The following is a 24202-nucleotide window of genomic DNA, read 5'->3' on the forward strand; positions in this document are numbered from 1 at the left end:
TTTCTTTCTTTCTTTTTTTTTTTTTTGAGACACAGTCTCGATCTGTTGCCCAGCCTGGAGTATAGTGGCGCGATCTTGGCTCACTGCAACCCCTGCCTCCCGGGTTCGAGCAATTCCCCTGCTTCAGCCTCCCGAGTAGCTGGGGTTACAGGCGCCCGCCACCATGCCCAGTTAATTTTTATATTTTTAGTAGAAACTAGGTTTCACCATGTTGGCTGGGCTGGTCTCGGACTCCTGACCTCAAGTGATCCACCCACCTCAGCCTCCCAAAGTGCTGGGATTACAGGCGTGAGCCACTGTGCCCAGCTTGCTTTTTCTTTCTTTCTTTTTTTTTTTGAGACGGAGTCTCACTCTGTCGCCCAGGCTGGAGTGCAGTGGCTCGATCTTGGCTCACCGCAAACTCTGCCTCCCAGGTTCACGCCATTCTCCTGCCTCAGCCTCCCGAGTAGCTGGGACTACAGGCGCCCGCCACTATGCCCGGCTAATTTTTTGTATTTTTTAGTAGAGACGGGGTTTCACCGTGTTAGCCAGGATGGTCTCGATCTCCTGACCTCGTGATCCACCCGCCTCGGCCCCCATAAAGTGCTGGGATTACAGGCGTGAGCCACCGCGCCTGGCCCTGGCTTGCTTTTTCTAACAATACAAGACATAATAAAAATAATATTGACATTTAAGAGGACACTCCCATGTGTCAAGCTTTGCTCTAAGTACTTTACATACATGAGGTCATTTAAACCCCACATCAAATAGTACATAGTCCCAATCTTGTATATTTGATGTATATTTACATTTATTTGATATAAATATACAAGATTGGGGCTATGCACTATTGTATCCATTTTACAAAGGAGAAATTGGGTCACAGAGAATTTTGTTGTTGTTGATTTTCTTTTCTTTTCTTTTTGTTTGTTTCATGTCTTTTTTTCTTTTTCTTTTTCTTTTTCTTTTTTTTTTTTTTGAGACTGTGTTTCACTCTTGTTGCCCAGGCTGGAGTGCAATGGTGTGATCTCAGCTCACTGCAACCTCCGCCTCCTGGGTTTAAGAGCTTCTCCTCTTGGCACAAGGTCTCCTTGTCTGTTCCATGAGAGGAGAGAGCTGGAGAGCCACAGAAGGCCTTTTGTAGCCAGGCCTGGAAGTAGCAGGCACCAGCTCCACACACCTGTTGGCCAGGATCAGAAACCTGAACTCCTGGCCTCAAGTGATCCGCCCGCCTTAGCCTCCCAAGTGTTGTGATTATGGGTGTCAGCCACTGCATCCAGCCAGATTGCTAATGTTTACTGAGTGCCTTTATCTACCAGACACTGTCCTATGTGCTTTTGATGAATTAACTCATTTAATCCTCATAACGACTATTATTATCACCCACATGGCACAGAGGCAGAAACTGAGGCACAGAGAGGTTAGGTAACTTTTCAGAGGTCACAAAGCTCACATGTACCACAGCAACATTCCTTCCAAGGGTGTCTGTACTCTCATCCACTCTGTGGTCTTCCTGGCTGCCCATAATCAATGTTCAGTGTATGAGAATAAATGTCAGGAAATGTGGTTGTTAGAACCATTATACACAGGCCTCTTTTCTGCCACATGCAGGAAAAGTACTGTGAATCTCCTTGCATAAAATATCTCTAGGCTTTGACCTTTCTGTTCCCCAAATACTCACCAAAAAGAAGGTGTCCAATGCTTTTAGCATTAGCAACAGCCCTTCTCCATAAACCTGCCAAGAAAATAGCAATAAAATTCAAACATTCTCCATCACGTGACTGTCATGCTTGATATTCAAAGCACCAGCAGACTGGCATAAAGCACTGCAGGGATCTGCAGCAGGAAGAAAGATCATTCTTCCATTCCATAAATATTGATGAAGCAATTAGTGGGCACCCAGCACTCTTCTGGCTGTTGGAATAGAGCAGGAAACAAGACAGATTTGTCCTCAGGAACCTTCTATGGGTGGAGCCAGCCGGGCACTGTAGACTGGCTACCCCAAGGCCATTTCAAGCTCCCTTCCATGCCAACATTTCTCAGCCCACAGGCAGGAAGGGCAAATATTTCCCAGCCTCCCTTGCAGCTAGGGGGAGGTCAAGCTCTGGCCCATGCAGATTTATGGGGGCACTTCTGGAAAGTCCTAGCTGTCCTACTATGAAAGAGCAGGATAGCAAACATGTTGGATTAGAGGCATTGCTGGCATACCCCTCCCACTTGGAAGGACAAAACACTGTGTAGAGATTCACACTGTGAACTTTTTTTTCAAGAAGTGATTCAGGAATTAGACAGGAAATCTGAAGGAATCCACAGTCCCTTTGAAGGAAGTGACGGGCTGCAGCCTATACTGTGACTCAAGTGAAGGGCTGCGAGTCCCCAGGGTGTGAGATGGGGAAAGACTGTTTGCAGGACACACGCCCCCACCACACCAGGGAGCCTGAAAGTCCAGTCTCTGCGGTAAGGCCTTAACCCTATTCAGTGCAGGATATGACTTGGGAATATAAGTAGCAGCTGTGGGAAGAACCCTGCATGCACTCCCAGATCCCAGTATGGACCCAGGGAAGCCATTCCTTATTGTTCCTCACAGGGCACCCTGCAGTGGTCAGCCAAAAAGTTCAGGTGGGTGGTCACAGGTTGAAAGAAGCCCCCAGCTGGGTTTCATGAGATAACTGTGGGTGGAGGTGAACTTCTCCACCCACATGGGGTGAATGAAAAGCAAGCTGCAGACACGTGTGCAGGACCCTGGCACATGGCTAGGTGGGATAGATGGGGAGGGGCATGGCCTGAGAGCAGTGGTTGCTATCTCTGCAGGGAAAGCTTATGACTTGGGGGCATTTGCAAGTTCTGAGCACAGGCTGCCTGGAACTTAGCTCACCACTGCCAGTGGAACAGGGTGGGAGGGGATCTGCCTCGCCAAGTGTGTGGGATCCGCGTGGGGCTTACTGCCACCTGCCACTCCCCACTCCCTACACAAACTCTTCTGTGCAGCAGAGGCAGAAACATTCCTCTCTGGATTATCAGCACATGGGTCTGAAAACCACCCCCACCCCCTGATACCCACAGGAGCTGCTGCTTGCCCTGCACAGGGAGAGTTAGAGCACAAAACTGCCTGACCCAGCCCACACCTGGCTTTGCCCTGCCACCCGCCCTGGTGGCTTTAATACAAAGGACGGAAACTTTTGGGAACTCTATGGCTCTGCCCATTGCCTGAGAAACAAGAGTAGCCACCCTGGGCAACATAGGGCAAGTGAATATCCCACTGCTACTCCTGTAGCTGGTGCTCCACCTGCTGGGTGGAGGCCAACCAACACAGTCCATGACAGCATCTCCTGGTAGGATAACACTGGGCCCAGGAAGGAGAAAATGACTCTATGTCCTCAGCTATCACCACTGCGTGCACCACTCTGGCTAACCAGGAGGTCCTGAGTCTGTCCACATGATCAGTTCATTACTACTATAACTAGCATTCAAGGAAGCCAACCTACTAAGGCTGTCTATCAGCAAGGAATCTCACAGAGCCTGTGTCTCTCTCCTGCCACCCCCATTAGAGCTGGTGCTGCTTCCCGTTGCTGGGAGTCTCGAGGACAGGTGACATTACCGGATTCCTTGGAAACATTCCCAAGAACCAGCCTGAAGTGTGGCAGCTTCACTGGGTGGCTAGACCCAGAGGAACAATAACACTCACTGTAGTCTGGTGCTCAGTGACTCCTATCCTAGGGGAATGGGGAGTGCACGACATCAAGGGAACATCCCATGGGACAAAAGAATCTGGACAGCAGGCCTTGAAAATCAGATCTTTCTGCTGGTGGGAAGTTTCTTTCAGCAGGGACACAGTTTCAGTGCTGGGCTCAGCACGGAAAGCCCACAGCTCTAACCCAACCATCAGACAGCCCTGGTGTGCGTGAAGGGTCTTGGATAAGGGGATGTCTTTCCCCTCTCTTCCATTGCCACAGGCACAGTTGGGGTTTCTCCCACGGGAGCTCAGCATGGGTACAACTATAGACAGCCTTTCTGGAACACATCAGGGTGACTGCATCCCCGCAGGAGGAGCCCCTCTAGGTTTAGGCTTGCACAAGAGACAGATTCACAGTTCCTCTCTACTTGGAACACCAACATTCCTACAGATGAAAAGAGGTGCCCGTCTGATCTGAATAGCTGGAGCACTGGATCACGAGTGTGTCTGAGAGATGGATGGCTTTCTGGCTGACCTGGCAGGGGAGCTGAGGTGGCTCCAACCCTTCTGCCTGATAAGACCACGGTGCACAGCCAGGCACGGTGGCTCACGGCTGTAATCCCAGCACTTTGGGAGGCCGAGGTGGGCGGATCACCTGAGGTCGGGAGATCGAAACCAGCCTGACCAACACGGAGAAACCCCATCTCTACTAAAAATACAAAATTAGCTGGGCATGGTGGCAAGTGCCTGTAATCCCAGCTACTCAGGAGGCTGCGGCAGGAGAATTCCTTGAACCTGGGAGGCGGAGGTTGTGGGGTGAGCTGAGATCATGCCATTGTACTCCAGCCTGGGCAACAAGAGCCAAACTCTGTCTCAAAAAAAAAAAAAAAAAAAAATCTCGGTGCAACTCACTGAGAGCTCCTCCAGCCACCTCTGTCAAGGCTGGGACCTTTGCTCACCATTGGGTGCTGCATTTACTCACATGCTTTGGCCACAATCACTTCCTATGCACTCCCCTACAGACCTGAAGCCTGAACCATCAAACCAGTCAATAAAATACTGGGGAAAAAATTGCATGCCTTGTGGGGAATGAGTTAAGCTTCAAGAGACTTCTACCATTCCAGCCCTGTAGGCAACAGTGAACTTGCTCACACAGTGAGCACATCGCTTCTACAACCAGCACATGAGAAAGCCATCACACGAAGACTCCCTATATCCAAGGAACTCTTACAGTCTTCACCCCTGAAAGCACCAAGGACCAAATTAGGCTATAATTAGCTAGGGACATTAAAGTCACACCCTTAAGCAGAAAAAAGAAAAAAAAACACAGTCAAATCCAACATAAATTCAAGAATAATTAAAAGAAATAGTCTACTCAAATGAGAAGGAATCAGAAAAGTAACTTTGGTAATATGACAAAACATGGTTCTACAGCACCCCCAAAAGATCACACTACCTCTCCAGCAACAGATCCAAATCAAGATGAAATCTTTGAAATACCAGATAAAGAATTCAAATGGGCACCAAATGAATCATACATGTAATGTTCCTAGGACAATGACTGGCCTCAAGCAAGTGTGCGGTCCCCATTATCATCAGGGATTCATGACGAAGTAGGATGCTTACCTTTCAGGGTCAGATTCCTTAACTGGTCTGCGAAAGAGTAGAAGCAGGAGGAATGTTTATCTGTACAACAAAGTCCCTAGTTATAATATAAAAAATACAGATGACCTGCAGGGATATTTCATTAATAGAAATGGCAGCCATGGGCTCCAATGGCAGCCAATGGCTCTCGAGAGCCAATTTTGCACCTCTCTTCCAACTCTGTGCTCAGTGACCTCATGTTGGTAGCCTGAAGTTGGCCACGGTGGGAACATTTACACCACAGGAATTGGCAAACACTACATATCAGGAATTTTGTTTTTGTTTTTTAGAGAGAAAGCTTAGCAGACCCACTGGAGAAGTAACACTCAGACCCACCTCACACCTTCAGTCAGCCATTTGGAGGTTGGATATAGATAGATTCCCTTTTTAGGTTTGTTTTTAACCAAGCTATGGTGAACACCAACGTCAAAGAACAACATCAGCCTGGGCATGGTGGCTCACGCCTGTAATCCTAGCACACTGGGAGGCTGAGGCAGTGAATCACTTGAGGTCAGGAGTTCAAGACCAGCCTGGCCAACATGGTGAAATCCTGTCTCTACCAAAAATACAAAAATTAGCCAGGCATGGTGGCGCGCGCCTGTAGTCCCAGTTACTCGGGAGGAGAGTTGCTTAAGCCTGGGAGGTGGAGGTTGCAGTGAACTGAGATCATACCACTGCACTCCAGCCTGGGCAACAGAGCAAAACTCTGTCTCAAAAAATCAAACAACAAAAAAAGTCAAAGCGTAAGAACTAGGACAGTGCCTGGCACACAGGAGGTCCCATGAATATACATTAAATGAATGACGAGTGGTTTAGGGTGTGAACTCAATAATGATCCTAAAAATAAGATTAACATATAATGAAACACTCCCGTGTGTCAGGCTTGGCTCTAAGCATTTTACATACATGAGATCATTTAAACCCCACATCAAATATACGAGACTGCGACTACGTACTATTGTCTCCATTTTAGGAAGGGGAAATTGGGTCACAGAGAATTTAAGCAGCTTTCCAGAGTGAGCAGTGCAGGAGAAGCAGAGCCGGGATGTGGATCCAGGCAGACAGGCTTTGGATCAGAACCACCACACTATTCCCCTAGAGATCCACCACCCTGTTCTCCTATAGATCCCCGTGTCTGCACTCACTGACCAGCAGTGTGGGTGAGTCACGCATCCTTCCCACGACTTGGTGGATCTCAGCAAAATGGAAGGGACAAAAGCGTCTGCCTCTTAGGGTATTGAAGGGGTTAAATGTTAAATGAGGGACCAGGTAATGATTGCTAATGTTTACTGAGTGCCGTTATCTACCAGGCACTGTCCTACAAGCTTTCAATAAATTAACTCATCAAATATTCATAACTACTGTTATTATCACCCGCATGGCACAGAGGCAGAAACCGAGGCACAGAGAGGTTAAGTAACTTTTTGGAGGTCACAAAGCTTACATGTACCAGAGCAACATTCCTTCCAAGGGAGTCTGTACTCTCATCCACTCTGTGGTCATCCTGGCTGCCCAATTATATGAGAATAAATGTCAGGAAAAGCAGTTGCTAGAACAATTACACACAGGTCTCTCTTCTGCCATGAGTAGGAAAAGTACTGTGAATCTCCTTGCATAAAATATCTCTAGGCTTTGACCTTTCTGTTCCCCAAATACTCACCAAAAATGTATTCCCTAATGACTTCAGTGTTACCGAGAGCACTTCCCCATAAACCTGCCAAGAAAAGAGCAATAAAATTCAAACATTCTCCATCACGTGACTGTCATGCTTGATATTCAAAGCACCAGCAGACTGGCATAAAGCACTGCAGGGATCTGCAGCAGGAAGAAAGATCATTCTTCCATTCCATAAATATTTATGAAGCAATTAGTGGGCACCCGGCACTCTTCTGGCTGTTGGAATAGAGCAGGAAACAAGACAGATAAGGTCCTTGTCCTCACAAACCTTCTATGGGTGGAGCCAGCCGGGCACTGTAGACTGGCTACCCCAAGGCCATTTCAAGCTCCCTTCCATGCCAACCCTTCTCAGCACACAGGCAGGAAGGGCAAATATTTCCCAGCCTCCCTTGCAGCTAGGGGAAGGTCAAGCTCTGGTCCATGCACACTGCTGGGGGGACTTCTGCAAAGTGCTTGTTCTCCTTCTCAGAAGGAGCAGGCCAGGTATGGTGGCATGCAACTCTAGTCTCAGCTACTTGGGAGGCTGAGGCAGGAAGATCGCTTGAGGCCAGGAGTTCGAGACCTGTATTGGGCTATGACTGTGCTTTTGCACGGCAGCTTGAGTGACAGAGAGAGACCCTGACTTCAAAAAAAAAAAAAAAAAGTTGCAGCTTCATTGGATGCAGCCGCCATCCTGTGGTGTGGAGGAGTTCAGCATGAGGGTGACTTAATATGCTAAGGATGGAGGAGCAGAAAATCTAGAATAAACCTGGGTCCTTCTGCTTAATGTTGCACAGCTAAACCAATGTCACCAGCCACCTATCTTTGTATTATTTATTTATTTTGAGATGGGATCTCGCTCTGTTGCCCAGGCTGGAGTGCAGTGGTGTGATCTCGGCTCACTGCAACCTCTGCCTCCCAGATTCAAGTGATTCTCCTGCTTCAGCCTCCCGACTAGCTGGGATTACAGGCATGCGCCACCACACCCTGCTAATTTTTGTATTTTTTTAGTAGAGACGGGGTTTCACCATGTTGGCCCGTCTGGTCTTGAACTCTTGACCTCAAGTGATCTGCCCGCCTCGGCCTCCCACAGTGCTGAGATTTCAGCTGTGAGTCACGGTGCCCGGTCTTTTTCTTTTGTAAGAAAATTAATCCCACATTTCCTCGGGGCACTGTGGTTGGTTAGTGACTTTTAGCCAAACACATTTGTATATGATACAGGGAGACATAAAAAATGAATAATCAGCCAGGCACGGTGGCTCACGCCTGTAATGCTAACACTTTGGGAGACTGAGGTGGGCGGATCAATTGAAGTCAGGAGTTTAAAATCAGCCTGGCTAACATGGTGAAACCCTATCTCTACTAAAAAATACAAAAATTAGCCAGGCCTGGTGGTATGCACCTATAGTCCCAGCTACTTGGGAGGCTGAGGCAGGGGAATAACTTGAACCTGGGAGGTTGCAGTGAGCAGAGATCACACAACTGCACTCCAGCCTGGGCGACAGAGTGAGACTCCATCTCAAAAAAAAAAAAAAAAAAGACACACCCATTAGGATGGCTGGTATCCAAAAAACCCCAGAAAACAATAAGTGTTGATGAGGACATGGAGAAATTGGAACCCTGGGACACCATTGGGCAGAATATAAAATGGTACAGCCACTGTGGAAAATGGTATGGTCATTCCTCAAAAAAAAAATTTTTTTTTTTTTTGAGACAGCCCAGGCTGGAGCGCAATGGCGCGATCTCTGCTCACTGCAACCTCCGCCTCTCGGGATCAAGCAATTCTCCTGCCTCAGCCTCCCGAGTAACTGGAATTACAGGCATGCACCACCATGCCTGGCTAATTTTGTATTTTTTGTAGAGATGGGGTTTCACCATGTTGGTCAGGCTGGTCTCCAACTCCCGACCTCAGGTGATCCACCCGCCTCGGCCTCCCAAAGTGCTGGGATTACAGGCATTAGCCACCACACCTGGCCTCAAAATTTTAAAAGTAGAATTACCACATACATGATCCAGCAATTCTACCTCTGAGTATATACCCAAAAGAATTGAAAGCAGGGTCTCAAAGAGATATTCATAGACCCACGTGCATGGCAGCTTCCTTCACAACAGCCAAAAGGTGAAAGCAATCCATGTGTCCATCGATGGATGAATTGATAAGCAAAATGTGGTATATTCATACAATGGAATATGATTCAGCCATAAAAAGGAAGGAAATTCAGACACATGGTACAACATGGATGAACTTCGAAGTCATTTTCCTCAGCGAAATCAGACAGACACAAAAAGACAAGCACCGCATGATTCCATTTACATGTCATACTCAGAGTAGTCAAAAGCGTAGAGGCAGAAGGTAGCATTGTGGTTGTCAGGGGCTAAGGGAGGGGGTGACAGGGACTTAGTATTCAATGGGCGTAGAGTTCCAGTTTTACAAGATGAAAAGTGTTATGGAGATGGATGGCAGTGATGGTTGCACAACATTATGAATGTATTGTATTTATACCACCGTACTTGACACTTTAAAATGGTTAAAATGGCAAATTTTATGTTATGTTTATTTTATAATAATAAATAAAAAGCACCCTGGTGTGTGAGGGGAGGGATAAAATACATGTACAGAATCCCTTCAGTAGGTGATACATACATCTAAGGAAATAATAATGTCATAGGGAGTACCTGGGAGTGACAATTTCAGAATCTCTGATGCCCAAGACCAGATTTAGCAAAGAGATGGTGGGGATAGGAGACAGGAGCCAGGCTTGGCAATGTGAAGGACCCCGTCTGTCCAGACCAGAGAAAAGGGGAAGATCCCCTTCATCCTACCTCGTTCTCCTCCCCTGAGAACACCCCTCCATCTACCAGGTTGCAGAAGCTGGAACCTTTGATGTCATCTCTGATTCTCCTTACTCTCCACATCCAATCCAGGTGTAATTCTTCATCCATCTCCAGGTTTCCAGAGTCCATCCACTTCCCTCCCATATCCATTCTGGTACCCAACCTTAAACTGCCATTATCTGTCACCAGGACCATTAGCTTCTCAACTGCTCCCAACTTCTAAGTTTACACACCCACCCCTAATCCATGCTCAGAGAGAGAGAGTGAGATCTTTTACAATATAAACTGAATCGGTCACCACCCTAATTAAACTGCCTCCCTGGCTCTCCCATCGCACTTGGAATCCTCCATGCTGAGAGAGAGAGAGTGAGATCTTTTACAATATAAACTGAATCGGTCACCACCCTAATTAAACTGCCTCCCTGGCTCTCCCATCGCACTTGGAATCCTCCATGCTGAGAGAGAGAGAGTGAGATCTTTTACAATATAAACTGAATCGGTCACCACCCTAATTAAACCGCCTCCCTGGCTCTCCCATCGCACTTGGAATCCAAACTAAACTTCATCTGTGTCCTTCAGGGTCCCATATGATCTGGACCCTGCCTACCTCTCTAGCCCTCTCTCTCAGCCTCATTCAGGAGGCTCCAGCCTCACTGGTCTTCTCATTGGTTCTAGAGTAAGACAAACATGGTCCTGGCTTAGGGTCTGATATGGTTAAGCTTTATGTCCTCACCCAAATCTCTCGAGTTGTAATCCCCAGATGTTGAGGGAGAGACCTGGTGGGAGGTAATCAGATCATGGGGGCAGATCCCCCCATGCTGTACTCGTGATAGCGAGTGAGTTCTCACGAGATCTGATGGTTTGATAAGTGTTGGGCAGCTCTTCTTTGGCTTGCTCTTCTCTCTCCTGCTACCACGTGAAGAAGGTTCTTGCTTCCCCTTCACCTTCTGCCATGATTGTAAGTTTCCTGAGGCCTCCCCAGCCATGTGAAACTGTGAGTCAATTAAACCTCCTTTGTCTACAAATTACCCAGTCTCGGGTAGTATCTTTATAGTAGTATGAAAATGGACTAATACAGGGTCTCTGCATTTGCTCTTCCCTCTGTCCATGATGCTTTTCCTCTAAGATATCTGCATGGCTTCACTTTTCATCAGGTCCATGCTCAAAGGCCGTCTCCTGTCAGAAGCTCTGACCACCAATTAAAAATAATACTGTAGTCACTCTCCAGTCCCTTACCATGAATTATTTTTCAAGATAGCATTTACTATGATCTGACATTATAATACATACTTATTTTTGTGTGTGTTCATTCATCATCTCCTTCCCTGGAGTGCAAACTTCATTAGGGAATGAGCCTTCACTGTCCTGCTCATGACTGAATCCCCTGCATTTAAAATAGTATCAGGCTCCTAGTGTGTCTCAAAAGTGTATGCTAAAATCATGGAGATTCAACCATCCTTAAATTCCTACCATGTGCTGGGCACTGGGCTGAGTGTTTTATTTGTGGATCATACCTAACTCTCACACCCACATTTTGAGGTAAGTACTTTCCCTATGAGAAAAACGAGGCTCAGGTAACATTAATGACTTTCTCAAGCTGGCATGGTTGGTCCTATGTAGGAGAGCTGTCTGCCCAGCAGGGTAACGCCATCAGACCCCGAATGCTGAGAAGATTATGAAGCCACAACTAAAAGTGATACCAGTGTGTAAGCTACAGTCAAGGACATTTAATCAAGTTCTGATTTTACTCACTATGACTGTTTTGTTTTTGGTTTTTGTTGTAATTTTTTCTGGAAATACCCTATTTAAAAAAAATTGTATGCCCCTTGCTTTGCTGGTGCCCAAAACACATTCTAGTTTTTTGTTTGTTTGTTTGTTTTGAAACAAGATCTTTCTCTGTCATCCAGGCTGGAGTGCAGTGGGGCGATCATAACTCACTGCAGCCTTGAACTCCCATGCTGAAGTGATCCTTCCACTGCCTCAGCCTCCTGAGTAGCTGGGACCACAGGCACATGCCACAATGCCTGGCTAATTTTTAAATCTTGTGTAGAGACACAGTGTTGCTATGTTGCCGAGGTTGGTCTCAAACTCCCAGTCTCAAGGGATCCTCCCAGGTCAGCCTCCCAAAGCACCATGTAATCCCAAACACATTCTGAATCTGCTTATTGGAAGCCACAGCCCTGGACTTGAGCCCCTCTATTAAGCTCCCTCTCCTGGATTGTTTGATAGGATATCAGGTATCGGCCGCATTAAGGAGACCTTTGAGAGACACTGAAGACTCAGCAGAAGGAATACACCATTCCTCTTTCCGGAAGCCTACCAAGTCCTTTTCTTTCCCCCAAGAAATTTAAGAGCTGGGCAAACTAGACCCTCAGAAGGAAAATTCTTGCCTCTCCTCCACTTCCCACCCCCTTTTAATCCCCTCTGACCCCAGCGCTGACCTCTCAGGAAAGTCAGGTCTCTCTCAGGGTGAGTTCTGACCAGTCTTCCCTTCTTGAATTTGCTTCCGAAGTGGGTTATGGAAACAAAGGCCCCCAGTGCAGGGAAGCCAGCGTGGTGAGGGGTGAACTCGAACCAGGTCTCTGCAGAGGAAATACAAGGGCAAGTGAGTCCCAGCACAGAACCAGGAATGTAGCGGGTGTGCAGGAAAAAGAAATCTATTAATGAGGAATTACAACCATGACAGGAGAATGTTAGAGATGGACTGTGTGGTATCAGAAACCACTGGGGATCTCATCCTCAGACCTGAGTCTTTACGCTGCTGGTGGCAGCTCATAACTTCCACAGCAGCCTGTTTCCAATATTTTCCAGAGCTTGAACCCTCAGCCCTGCCTCTCTCTTCCCTCTCATTGTGGCTGCAACTCCATGGAATCCTGGAGTGCAAAGGAAGAGTGTAGCCACACGATTGCATGGAGGATTGTCTGTGGGCATAAATCTAATGCATGATTCCAATGTGAGTCATTAGAATATTCCAGGGAAGAAAATGACATGATCAGATTTTCATCCTGGAAACTTCCATCAGGTAGCCAGGGAAGGAGGTGGACAGCTTGGGATGGGCGGGCCAGTGAGGAACTAATTACAAGAGTCTCCCAGGAGACTGGGAGACCTGGTCTGGGGGTGATGTAGAAGAGCACAAAGGATGAAAATGAGGAGGGGGTGATTTCTAGGTCTGGGAATGACTGAATTTGTGGGGCTTATGGAAAGGACGGAGTCAGCTGTATCTGCTCTGGTGAGAAAACAGCACAAGGATCCACACCGAGGAGAGATATAAAACATTCATGGCCGGGCGCGGTGGCTCATGTCTGTAATCCCAGCACTTTGGGAGGCGGAGGTCAGTGGATCACCTAAGGTCAGGAGTTCGAGACCAGCCTGATTAACATGGTGACACCCCATCTCTACTAAAAATACAAAAATTAGCCAGGCGTGGTGGCGCATGCCTATAATCCCAGCTACTTGGGAGGCTGAGGCAGGAGAATCACTTGAACCTGGGAGGCAGAGGTTGCAGTGAGCCGAGATCGTGCCATTACACTCCAGCCTGGGCAACAAGAGCAAAACTCTGTCTCAAACAAACAAACAAACAGACAAACACCATTCACACTGGGGGCTTCTGAGCCTTGAGATGCCAGGAGACGCCCAACCACAGGTAACTGGTAACATTGCCTGATGTATCGTGAGAACTTACCAGGACACAGTTGCTGAACAAGTGAGTGCATTTTATGCTTAGGAAATAGGGTAAGGAGGTCTGGATCTCAGGAGAGAGATGAGCTCAAAAGAGAAACTGGAATGTCTGGAGAGCTGCCAGCATTTGGGTGATAATTGGACCTATGGAGAAGGAAGACATCTAAAAGGTGAGAGATGGCCGGGTGCGGTGGCTCACGCCTGTAATCCCAGCACTTTGGGAGGCCGAGGCGGGTGGATCACCTGAGGTCAGGAGTTCGAGACCAGCCTGGCCAACAGGGAGAAACCACGTCTCTACTAAAAATACAAAATTCGCTGGGCGTGATGGCACATGCCTGTAATCCCAGCTACTCGGGAGGCTGAGGCAGGAGAATCGCTTGAACCTGGGAGGCGGAGGTTGTGGTGAGCCGAGATCGTGCCATTGCACTCCAGCCTGGGTGACAAGAGCGAAACTCCGTCTCAAAAAAAAAAAAAAAGTGAGAGACAGCCCCACCCACCCACCCCGCCATCCTTCAAACATCCCTTATTACAGTTTTCTTTCCTTTTTTTCTTTTTTCTTCTTCTTTTTTTTTTTTTGAGATGGAGTCTTGCTCTGCCGCCCAGGCTGGAGTGCTGTGGCGTGATCTCGGCTCACTGCAACCTCCGCCTCCCGGGTTCATGCCATTCTCCTGCCTCAGCCTCCCGAGCAGCTGGGACTACAGGCGCCCACCGGCACGCCCAGCTAATTTTTTGTATTTTTAGTAGAGACGGGGTTTCACTGTGTTAGCCAGGATGGTCTTGATCTCCTGACCTCGTGATCCACCCGCCTCGGCCTCCCAAAGTCCTGGGATTACAGGCGTGAGCCACTGCGCCCGGCCCCTTTTTTTCTTTTGTCCCTCCTCTCCTCTGTTTTCTTTTTTCTTTCTTCTTTTTGGGGGGACAGGGTCTCACTTTGTCACTCAGGCTGTAGTGCAATGGTGCAATCACAGCTCACCGAAGCCTTGAATTCCTGGGCTCCAGTGATCCTCCTGCCCCAGTCTCCTGGGTAGATTCTTCAGGTTCCTGCCACCATGCTTGGCTAATTTATTGTGTTTTTTGATTTGTTTTGTTTTTTAATGTTGTTGTTTTGAGATGGGATCTCACTATGTTGCCCAGGGTGGTCTCCAACTTCTGGTTTCAGGCGATCCTCCCACCTCAGCCTCCCAAAGCACTGGCATTACAAGCGTGAGCCACCATGTTGGCCTCTTAAAGGTTTTCTTGATCCATGCAAAGCAAGTGCACGTCCTCTGGTCACTTCTGGGACTTCCCTCTTCTCTCGTCTAAGCTGAGCACCCTGTTTTCTGCAATCCTGAGCCCTTCCCTCTTCCTGGGCTCCCCAAGGGAAGGGCAGGGAAACATTCTTCCATTCCACTCCGTGCCGTTCCATCCCTTACTACCTCTCCCTCCCTCTAAATGTTTGCTTACCTGGTGCTCTTGCCTCCTGCCAGGAAGGTTGCAGGTCATTGTCAATGGCTGCAAATATCGGGTAGGGTAGTGTCCCTTCTTCCACGGGCTTCTTCATATTGGACAAATGAGACTCCGGCAGCTTTGGGAGAAGGTGCCAAGACAGTGTGAGGGAGGCATGTGGGTCCCACAGGGTGGAACCTCTGCACGTAGGCCACATTTTTTTTTTAGAGGGGTCTCAGTCTGTCACCCAGGCTGGAGTGCAGTGGTACAATAATGGGCCACTGCAGCCTCAACCTCCTGGGCTCAAGCAATCCACCCGCCTCAACCTCCCAAGTAGCTGGGACTACAGATGCATGTCACCATGCCCAGCTACTTTATTTTTTGATAGAGACAGGCTCTTGCTATGTTGCCCAGGCTGGTCTTGAACTCATGGCTTCAAGCAATCCTCCCGCCTCAGCCACCCAAAGTGCTTGGATAGGCTAGGTGCAGTGGCTCATACCCATAATCCCAGCACTTTGGGAGGCTGAGGTGGAAGGATCACTTGAGCCCAGGATTTGGAGACCACCCCGAGCAAAAAAGTGAAACCCTGTCTCTAAAAAAAAAAAAAAAAAAAAAAAATTGTCAGGCCCAGTGGTGTGTGCCTGTAGTCCCAGCTACTTGGAAGGCTGAGCTGGGAGGATTGCTTGAGCCCAGGAGGTCAAGGCTGCAGTGAGCTGTGATTGCACCACTGCACTCCAGCCTGGGCGACAGAGTGAAACCCTGTCTCAAGAATAAACAAAACAAACAAAAAACAACAAAAACCCGAAGTGTTAGGATAGGCTGGATGCAGTGGCTCATACACGTAATCCCAGCACTTCAGGAGGCTGAGATAGGAGGATCACTTGAACCCAGTAGTTGGAGGATTGCTTGAGCTCAGGAGTTTGAGACCAGCCTGGGCAATATAGCAAGATCCCTGTCTCTACAAAAAAAAAATAATTAAAAATTAGCCAGACACGATGGTGCATGCCTGTTGCCCCAGCTTACTCAAAAGGCTGAGGCAAGAGGATTGCTTGAGCCCAGGAGGTCGAAGCTGCAGTGAGCCATGATCTTGCCACTGCACTCCAGCCTGGGTGACAGAGCAAGACCTTGTCTCAAAAATAAAATGAAATAAAATAAAATAGTGAATTCAAGACATCAAATGGCCAAGCAGAGATGGAGAGGAAAGTTGTCTTGGGTCTGACACTTTCCCTATTTCTGCCTTATTCCATCATAAGTCCTCATTGTTCTTCTTGCCCTGGATGTCTGTGTATCTTTCTAGTAAATCATATCACTTTATTTGTTGCATAAACGAATCAGAGTCAATTTCTGTCACTTGCAACCACAGTAATCCTGATATACTTTAGTTTTGAGGCATCAACCGAAGTGCCCAGATTTTGATGACTTGAAAATCCTGAAGGACTTAAAAGGTGGTGCTGGTCAGCATCTTTGGTAACCCCACACCCTGAGACCCCTTGCTCCTACCCCCACCCCAGGTCCCCAGCTGGGAATGACTTACTTCTCTGGTTTGCTTAGAGATAACCATGTAGGCCCAGAAGTCGGTCAGAGAGTAATTCTCAGACCTCGCTGCTTGGATGGTTTTCTGTAGGCTCTTAGCCAAGTCCCACTCCTGTCGGGTAAATCGATGTTTCAGGTCAGCCTCGAGAGCTTCCATGTCACCGTCGTTGGTGTAGAGAGAAGATATTGCCCTGGAGGACAGAGGAAGAGAGTGAGTTGGGCATTTTAAGTGTGGACGATGAAGACTGGGGAAAGATGTGTGCAAGGAGGTCCTTCACAGGAACACCTGCCTCATGGAGAGGGCGACACACAGAGGAAACGGAAAATTTCCATTAAATAAATACAACTGCAGAACGATCAAGTTCGAAGGAGGACTCAAAATCATCTGGGACAATCCTTCCATTTCACAGGCAGGAAAATGAGAGCACGATGGGAGAAAGGCCTCATCAGAGTCAAATGTTTTTTGCAGCCAGCACTTATTAAAAGGTTTATATGTGACAGCGACAAACTGTCTTTAGTCTTTTATACCTATTAACTCACATAATCCTAGAAAATCAATGAACGGGGCCAGGTGTGGTGGTTCATGCATGTAATCCCAGCACTTTGGGAGGACGAGGCGGGAGGATTGCCTGAGGTCAGGAGTTCGAGACCAGCCTGGCCAACATGGTGAAACCCCGTCTCCACTAAAAATACAGAAAAATTAGCCAGGCGTGGTGGCATGCGTGGTCGTGGGTACCTCTAGTGCCGGATACTCAGGAAACCCTGTCTCTACTAAAAACACAAAAATTAGCCAGGCATGGTGGCACACGCCTGTGGTCCCAGCTGCTCGGGAGGCTGAAGCAGAGGAATCGCTTGAACCTGGGAGGCGGAGGTTGCAGTGAGCTGAGATTGTGCCACTGCACTCCAGCCTGGGCGACAGAGCGTGACTCCATCTAAAAAATAATAAAAAAAAAAAAGCTGGGCGTGGTGGCTCACGCCTGTGATCCTAGCACTTTGGGAGGCCAAGGTGTGCGGATCACTAGGTCAGGAGATCGAGACTGTCCTGGCTAACATGGTGAAACCCCGTCTCTACTAAAAATACAAAAAATTAGCTGGGTGTGGTTGCAGTCCCAGCTACTATAGTCCCAGCTACTCCAGAGGCTGAGGCAGGAGAATGGCGTGAACCCGGGAGGCTGAGCTTGCAGTGAGCCGAGATCGCGCCACTGCACTCCAGCCTGGGCAACAGAGCAAGACTCTATCTCAAAAAGAAAAAAAAAAAAAAGAAAAAAAAGACTTTATATTCATTTGTTCACTCAATAAATATATATTATATATATTAATTTATAAAGAAAAGAGGTTTATTTAGCTCACAGTTCTGCAGGCTGTACAAGAAGCATGGTGCAAAAAGCTTCTACTCATGGCAGAAGGCAAGGGAGCTGGTGTGTCACATAGAGTCTATATATATATATATATATTTTTTTTTTTTTTTTTGAGACAGGTCTTGCTCTGTTGCCCAGACTAGAGTGCAGTGGCATGATCTTGGCTCACTGCAGTCTCAAACCCCCAGGCTCAAATGATCCTCCCACCTCAGCCTCCCAAGTAGCTGGGACCACTACCCACCAGGTGCATCACCATGCCCTGCTCATTTTTAAATTTATTTTCTGTAGAGATGGAGTCTCACTATGTTGCCCACGCTGGTCTCAAACTTGTGGCCTGAAGCAATTCTCCCACCTCAGCTTCCCAAAATGCTGGGATTATAGGTGTGAGCCACCGTGCCCGGGCTCAATAAAAATTTTTGATGTTCTTAATGCTGCTTATCGGGTGCTATCTACCCTCACACCATCCAATGTATTAAACATACATCATAGCTCTTGAGCCCCTGAAGTGTGGCTAGCATGATTTAAAATTTTTATTTCATTTTAATTAGCTTAAATTTAAACACTGGTACTCCATTCAGTTATTGGGAAACTCAGAAGTATGTTTGGAACAAGCTGGGTATGAAAAGTTCTTTCCTTTAATATCTTTTTTTTTTTTTTTTTTGAGATGGAGTTTCACTCTTGTCACCCAGGCTGGAGTACAGTGGTTCGAGCTCGGCTCACTGCAACCTCTGCCTCCCAGATTCAAGCGATTCTCCTTCCTCAGCCTCCCAAGTAGCTGGGATTACAGGTGCATGCCACCACACCCAGCTAATTTTTGTATTTTTAGTAGAGACAGGGTTTCACCATGTTGGCCAGGCTGGTCTCAAACTCCTGACCTCAGGTGATCCACCTGCCTCGGCCTCTCGAAGTGCTGGGATTACAGGTGTGAGCCACTGCCCCGGGCCTCCTTTAACATCTAATGAGACTTCTGCATCCAACTTGGAATGTGCTCAGTATAAAACGCCCAGCAGCTTTCAAAGACCTAGTCTGACAAAAGGAACGTCAAATATCTCATTAACAATTTTTTTCTTAATGAGTGTCAAAATGCTAATGTTTTGGATATATTGGGTTAAAGAAAATGGATCATTTCACTGTTTCTTTTTACCTTCTAGAAGAGGCTACTAGAAAATTTAAAATGGGCCGGACATGGTGGCTTACACCTGTAATTCCAGCACTTTGGGAGGCCAGGGCAGGCAGATCACCTGAGGTCAGAAGTTTGAGACCAGCCTGGCCAACACAGGGAAACTCCGTCTCTACTAAAAATACAAAAATTAGCTGGGTGTGGTGGCAAGTGCCTGTAATCCCAGCTACTTGGGAGGCTGAGGCAGGAGAATCACTTGAACCCAGGAGGTAGAGGTTGCAATGAGCCAAGATCGCGCCACTGCACTCCAGCCTGGGCGACAGACAAGAGCAAGACTGTGTCTCCAGAAGAAAAAAAGAAAAGAAAGAAAGAAAAATTTAAATGATAGAATAGATGTGGCTCATGTTACATAGTTCTACTTGATAGCTCAGGTTGGGACGATTTGCATGTGTTTCATCATTTAATTCTCAAACAGCCCTGTGAGATCAGCACAGTTTGTTGCTGTCACATGTAAACCTTTAATAAATGCTGGCTGCAAAAAACATTTGACTCTGATGAGGCCTTTCTCCCATCGTGCTCTCATTTTCCTGCCTGTGAAATGGAAGGACTGTCCCAGATGATTTTGAGTGCTCCTTTGAACTTGATCGTTCTGCAGTTATATTTATTTCATGTAAATTTTCCATTTCCTCTGTGTGTCGCCCTCTCCACGAGGCAGGCGTTCCTGTGAAGGACCTCCTCACACACATCCTTTCCCAGTCTTCATCGTCCACACTTACAATGCTCAACAGCGGAGGAAACCAAGGCACAAAGAAGTATGTCTGGGCTCATAACAGCCCACAAAGGACAGCTCCAGGAACTAACCCAAAGCTGTTGAAATATAAGGCTTTCGTTGTTGTTGTTTGTAGAGATGGGGTCTTGCTATGTTGCCCAGGCTGGTCTTGAACTCCTGGGCTCAAGAGATCCTCCCACCTCGACCTCCCAAAGTACTGGGATTACAGGTGTGAGTCCCTGTGTCCAGCCAGGCCTGCCTTTTTAACCACAGCAGTCTCGGAAAGATTGCAGAAGAAATCATGGAGTTCCTATCTCAATAGCGCCCCCTGGAGTTCTGCAATGTGCAGTATGGCTAAACCCCTACACCATGTCACTCAACATGTTAGATGAGCCTTGGAGGAATAGAGGGGTCTGGTGTGACTCTGCAGGACCTTTCCCCCTGCCAAGCTCTGCAGCTCTGCTCTTCATGCTGTCGTCTCCATGAACCTCATCCTCCACATCCAGCTCAGAACCCAGCTCCAGATCAAACTTTGAGCACAGAAAGGAAAACAAATCAGGCCAGCCAGGCTCAACATTCATGCCTCTGCCCTGCCTATCTCACTCGAGCCTCCGCTGCTCTGCCTAGCCTTACCACCTGCTCTGAAAATGTGCCAAGATCGATTAGTCATGTCTTCCCTGGGCTTGGCAACAAACATGCAGACATGAGTGTTTCATACCTGCCATCTGGGGCCTCCTGAATGAGACAGTCCTACACAGATTAATGCAATACTTTATCATAGAGGCTGATAAGTTAAAAGGGCTGTATTCTATCCACCTGCAGTGTGAAAAGTGCACCTGAACATGTAAATCCTCCTTTAATGTCAGAAGGTAGTATTATTATGCTTTGTCCATGGCTTTGTGTAGCAAAGAAAGATACTTGGTGTTTTCCCCTGCTTCCTGGTGCAGAGTTCCTAAAACCCTTGGAATTTTCTTTTTTAGAAAAAAAAATTTTTTTTTTGAGACAAGGTCTCTCTGTCACCCAGGCTGGTGTGCAGTGGTGTGATTGTAGCTCAATGCAGCCTCAGCCTCCCAGGCTAAAGCAATCCTCCTGCCTCAACTTCCTGAGTAGCTGGGACCATAGGCATGCACCACCACGCCTGGCTAATTTTTTCACTTTTTGTAGAGATGGGGTCTTGCTATGTTGCCCAGCCTGGGTCTCAAACTCCTAGACTCAAGCGATCTTCCTGCCTCAGCCTCCCAAAGTGCTGGGATTACAGGCGTGAGCCACCACACCTGGCCCATCCTTTGTAATACACCAGCAATTGTAAGTAAAGTGTGTTCCTGAGTTCTGTGAGCTATTCCAGTAAATTATTGAACATGAGGCGGAAGCTGTGGGAAACCCCAAACTATTGCCAGTCGGTCAGAAGCACCAGCGGCTAGGTAATGGCAACTCGTGTCTGAAGTGGGAGCAGTTTTTTGGGACTGAGCCCCTTTCACCTGTGGAATCTAATGTGAACTCCAGGTAGCCAGCGTCAGAATTGCTCAGAATTGTAGGACACCCAGCTAGTACCAGAGAGCTCGAGAAGCAGCGTTGGAAAAAACCACACACATTTGGTGTCAGGAGGAAAAAAATAATCCCATTTATGTGTCAGAAAGCAATCTGAAACATGAGTGATGCTTACCAAGTGGATCCAGAGACCCCTGCGAGGTACGTGACAGCATCCAACAGGCCCTGTTCTTTCATCTCACTCAGGACCCCAAGGCAGGCAATGTGAGCCCGCAGTCCTCCGCCTGAGCCCAGCACAGCAACAACTGGGGCCTAGGCATTGGGGAGAAAATCGATCAGAGGTTTAGAGCCTGAGGATGGAGGTGGGAACAAGAAGAAGGGTACCTGGGGCCGGGCACCGTGGCTCACGCCTGTAATCCCAGCACATTGGGAGGCCGAGGCAGGTGGATCACTTGAGGTCAGGAGTTCAAGACCAACCTGGTCAATGTGGTAAAACCCCATCTCTACTAAAAATACAAAAATTAGCTGGGCGTGGTGGCACACACCTGTAATCCCAGCTGCTCAGCAGGCTGATGCAGGGGAATAGCTTGAACCTGGGAGGTGGAGGTTGCAGTGAGCCAAGATCATGCCACTGCATTCCAGCCTGGGTGACAGAGCGAGACGTTGTCTCAAAAAAAAAAAAGAAAAGAAAAGAAAAGAAAAAGAAAGGAGGAGGAGGAGAAGGAGAAGGAGACCTAGGATCTCCCTTAGGCAGGGGCAATGCCTGTCCCATAGAAGTTCATATCCTTCGGTCCAGCTCTCCCTGGCTGAGATGGGCCCTGGACACTGGGCACAGAGGGGGCGATTCTGGGATCTCTGGGGCCACCCTCCTCCCCTCACTTACCTCATCAGCCTCAATCCTTAGCTTCTTCAGAGCTTTCAGCACATGAAGTCTTCGTCTCTCCACGGCCGCCTTTTCTTCTTTCTGGAGCCCAGGAATTACGGAAACTTCAGAGCTTCCCAGGAGAAAACACAAAGAAGTCCAGAAAATTCACAGGGAAAAGGGATAAAACACAGAATTTGACCTAGAACTGGTCTGTCCAAGCAGGTAGCCACCAGCCCACGGGTACATGGTTTCCTTTTGGGGTGAGGAAAATATTCTGAAACTAGATAGAGGTGATGGTTGTACAACACTGTGAATGCATTGAATGCCAGTCAATTATTCACTTTTCAAAATGGTTAATTGTGGGGCCAGACGCGGTGGCTCACACCTGTAATCCCAGCACTTTGGGAGGGCGAGGTGGGTGGATCACTTGAGCCCAGGAGTTCAAGACCAGCCTGGCCAACATGGTGACATACCTACCTACCTCCCTCCCTCCCTCCCCTTCCCTCCCCTCCCTCCCTCCCTCCCTTCCTTCCTTCTATCCTTCCTTCCTTCCTTCCCTCCCTCTTTCCCTCCCTCCCTCCCTCCTTTCTTTCTTTCTTTCTCCCTCTCTCTCTCTCTCTTTTTTGAGACAGAGTCTCGCTCTGTTGCCCAGGCTGGAGTACAGTGGTGCAATCTCAGTTCACTGCAACCTCCACCTCCCCGGTTCAACGATAAGACAGGGTCTTGCTCTGTTGCCCACCACCAGTGCGGTGGTGCAATCATGGCTTACTGCAGCCTTGAACACCGGGACTCAAGTGATCCTCATGTCTCAGCCTCCTAAGTAGCTTGGACTACAGGTGTGTACCACTATGCTTGGCTAATTTTTAAAAATATTTTCTTTTATTGTAGAGATAGGGTTTCACCATGTTGCCCAGGCTAGTCTCGAACTCTGGGGCTCAAGAGATCTTCTTGCCTCGGCCACCAAAAGTGCTGGGGTTACAGGCATGGGCCACCATGCCCGACCTTCAGCTCTTTCCATCTATCTCCACCAAGCTAGAGGAACTGTCACAGCCCTCACCTCTTGACACTCACTATGCATTCCATTACACAAATGCTCTGCTTCCCCATAGTGGTCAGCTCTAAGAGGACTTACCTTCCCATGGTGCACTGCCGTCAGAAAATTCTCAGTCCTCCTGCCAAAGAAATGGCTCTTCTTAGTCCTGTGCCCACTGTTGGGCTCAGCAAAGACAGTGGGGGAGGGCTGGGACTGTCACGGGCTCATGGGTTCTCCTTGTCCACTGCCCAGACAAAACCAATGCGAACAGCAGGTGTTGCAGCAAAGAGAGAGAGTTTAATAATCTCAGGGGCGGCCAAGCGAGGAGAATGGGAGAAATATTTCAAGCGTGTCTCTCTGAAAATTTGGAGGCTAGGGTTTTTCCTCTCTCTTTCTCTTTCTCTGCCTCTGTCTCTGTCTCTGTCTGTCTCTCTCTCTCTCTTTAGATGAAGTTTCCCTCTTGTTGACCAGGCTGGAGTGCATTGGCATGATCTCGGCTCACTGCATCCTCCGCCTCCCGGGTTCAAGCGATTCTCCTGCCTCAGCCTCCTGAGTATCTGGGATTACAGGCATGCACCACCATGCCCGGCTAATTTTTGTATTTTTAGTAGAGATGGGGTTTCTCCATGTTGGCCAGGCTGGTCTTGAACTCCCGACCTCAGGTGATCCACCCGCCTTGGCCTCCCAAAGTGCTGGGATTACAGGCACGAGCCACCGCGTCCGGCCTGAGACTAGGGTTTTTTAAGGAAACTTTGGTGGGCAAGGGGCTGAGGGAACTGAAACAATTGATCGGCTATGGATGAAATCACAGGTGTGTCCAAAACTATCTTTGTATAGCTGAGTCAGTTCCTGGGAGTGGGTCTCAGGACCAGGTGGTAGCTCTTGGTCTGCCAAAATGCTCACTCTGAAAACTATCTCAAAGACAAGTCCTTTTTTTTTAAAACAAAAACAAAAACAAAACGAAACATTATTGCCAGGAGCAGTGGCTCATGCCTGTAATCCCAGCACTTTGGGAGGCCGAGGCAGGCAGATCACTTGAGGTCAAGAGTGACCAGAAGACAAGTGTGAGCCCTCTGTCATGCCCGAATAGGGCCACTAGAGGGCCCCTTGGTCTTGGGGTAACGCCAGCGTCTGGGAAGACGCCCA

The 24202-nt window shown here is 48.0% G+C and overlaps 1 protein-coding gene across 50 annotated transcripts in view; it reads right to left on the minus strand.

Moving 5' to 3' along the window:
- Positions 1–24202, minus strand: part of PLA2G4C (phospholipase A2 group IVC) — a 62801-nt gene that overhangs the window by 35250 nt on the left and 3349 nt on the right. For 12 of the 50 annotated variants that reach the window (XM_063801974.1, XM_063801978.1, XM_063801968.1 and 9 more), the window contains exons 2-10: positions 23156–23300; positions 22042–22153; positions 21334–21470; positions 16425–16614; positions 14909–15029; positions 12229–12369; positions 6957–7010; positions 5279–5338; positions 1661–1714 (exon numbers count right to left, since the gene is read on the minus strand). In XM_063801974.1, coding sequence (XP_063658044.1) covers positions 1661–1714; positions 5279–5338; positions 6957–7010; positions 12229–12369; positions 14909–15029; positions 16425–16614; positions 21334–21470; positions 22042–22153; positions 23156–23163 — 877 coding nt within the window. In that variant the 5' untranslated portion in view covers positions 23164–23300. The remainder of the gene's footprint in view (positions 1–1660; positions 1715–5278; positions 5339–6956; positions 7011–12228; positions 12370–14908; positions 15030–16424; positions 16615–21333; positions 21471–22041; positions 22154–23155; positions 23301–24202) is intronic. The other 38 variants (XM_063801979.1, XM_063801970.1, XM_063801971.1 and 35 more) reach the window with 11 other exon arrangements.

This window comes from Pan troglodytes, chromosome 20, assembly GCF_028858775.2.
Source record: "Pan troglodytes isolate AG18354 chromosome 20, NHGRI_mPanTro3-v2.0_pri, whole genome shotgun sequence".
In the NCBI taxonomy this organism is placed as follows: domain Eukaryota; kingdom Metazoa; phylum Chordata; class Mammalia; order Primates; family Hominidae; genus Pan; species Pan troglodytes.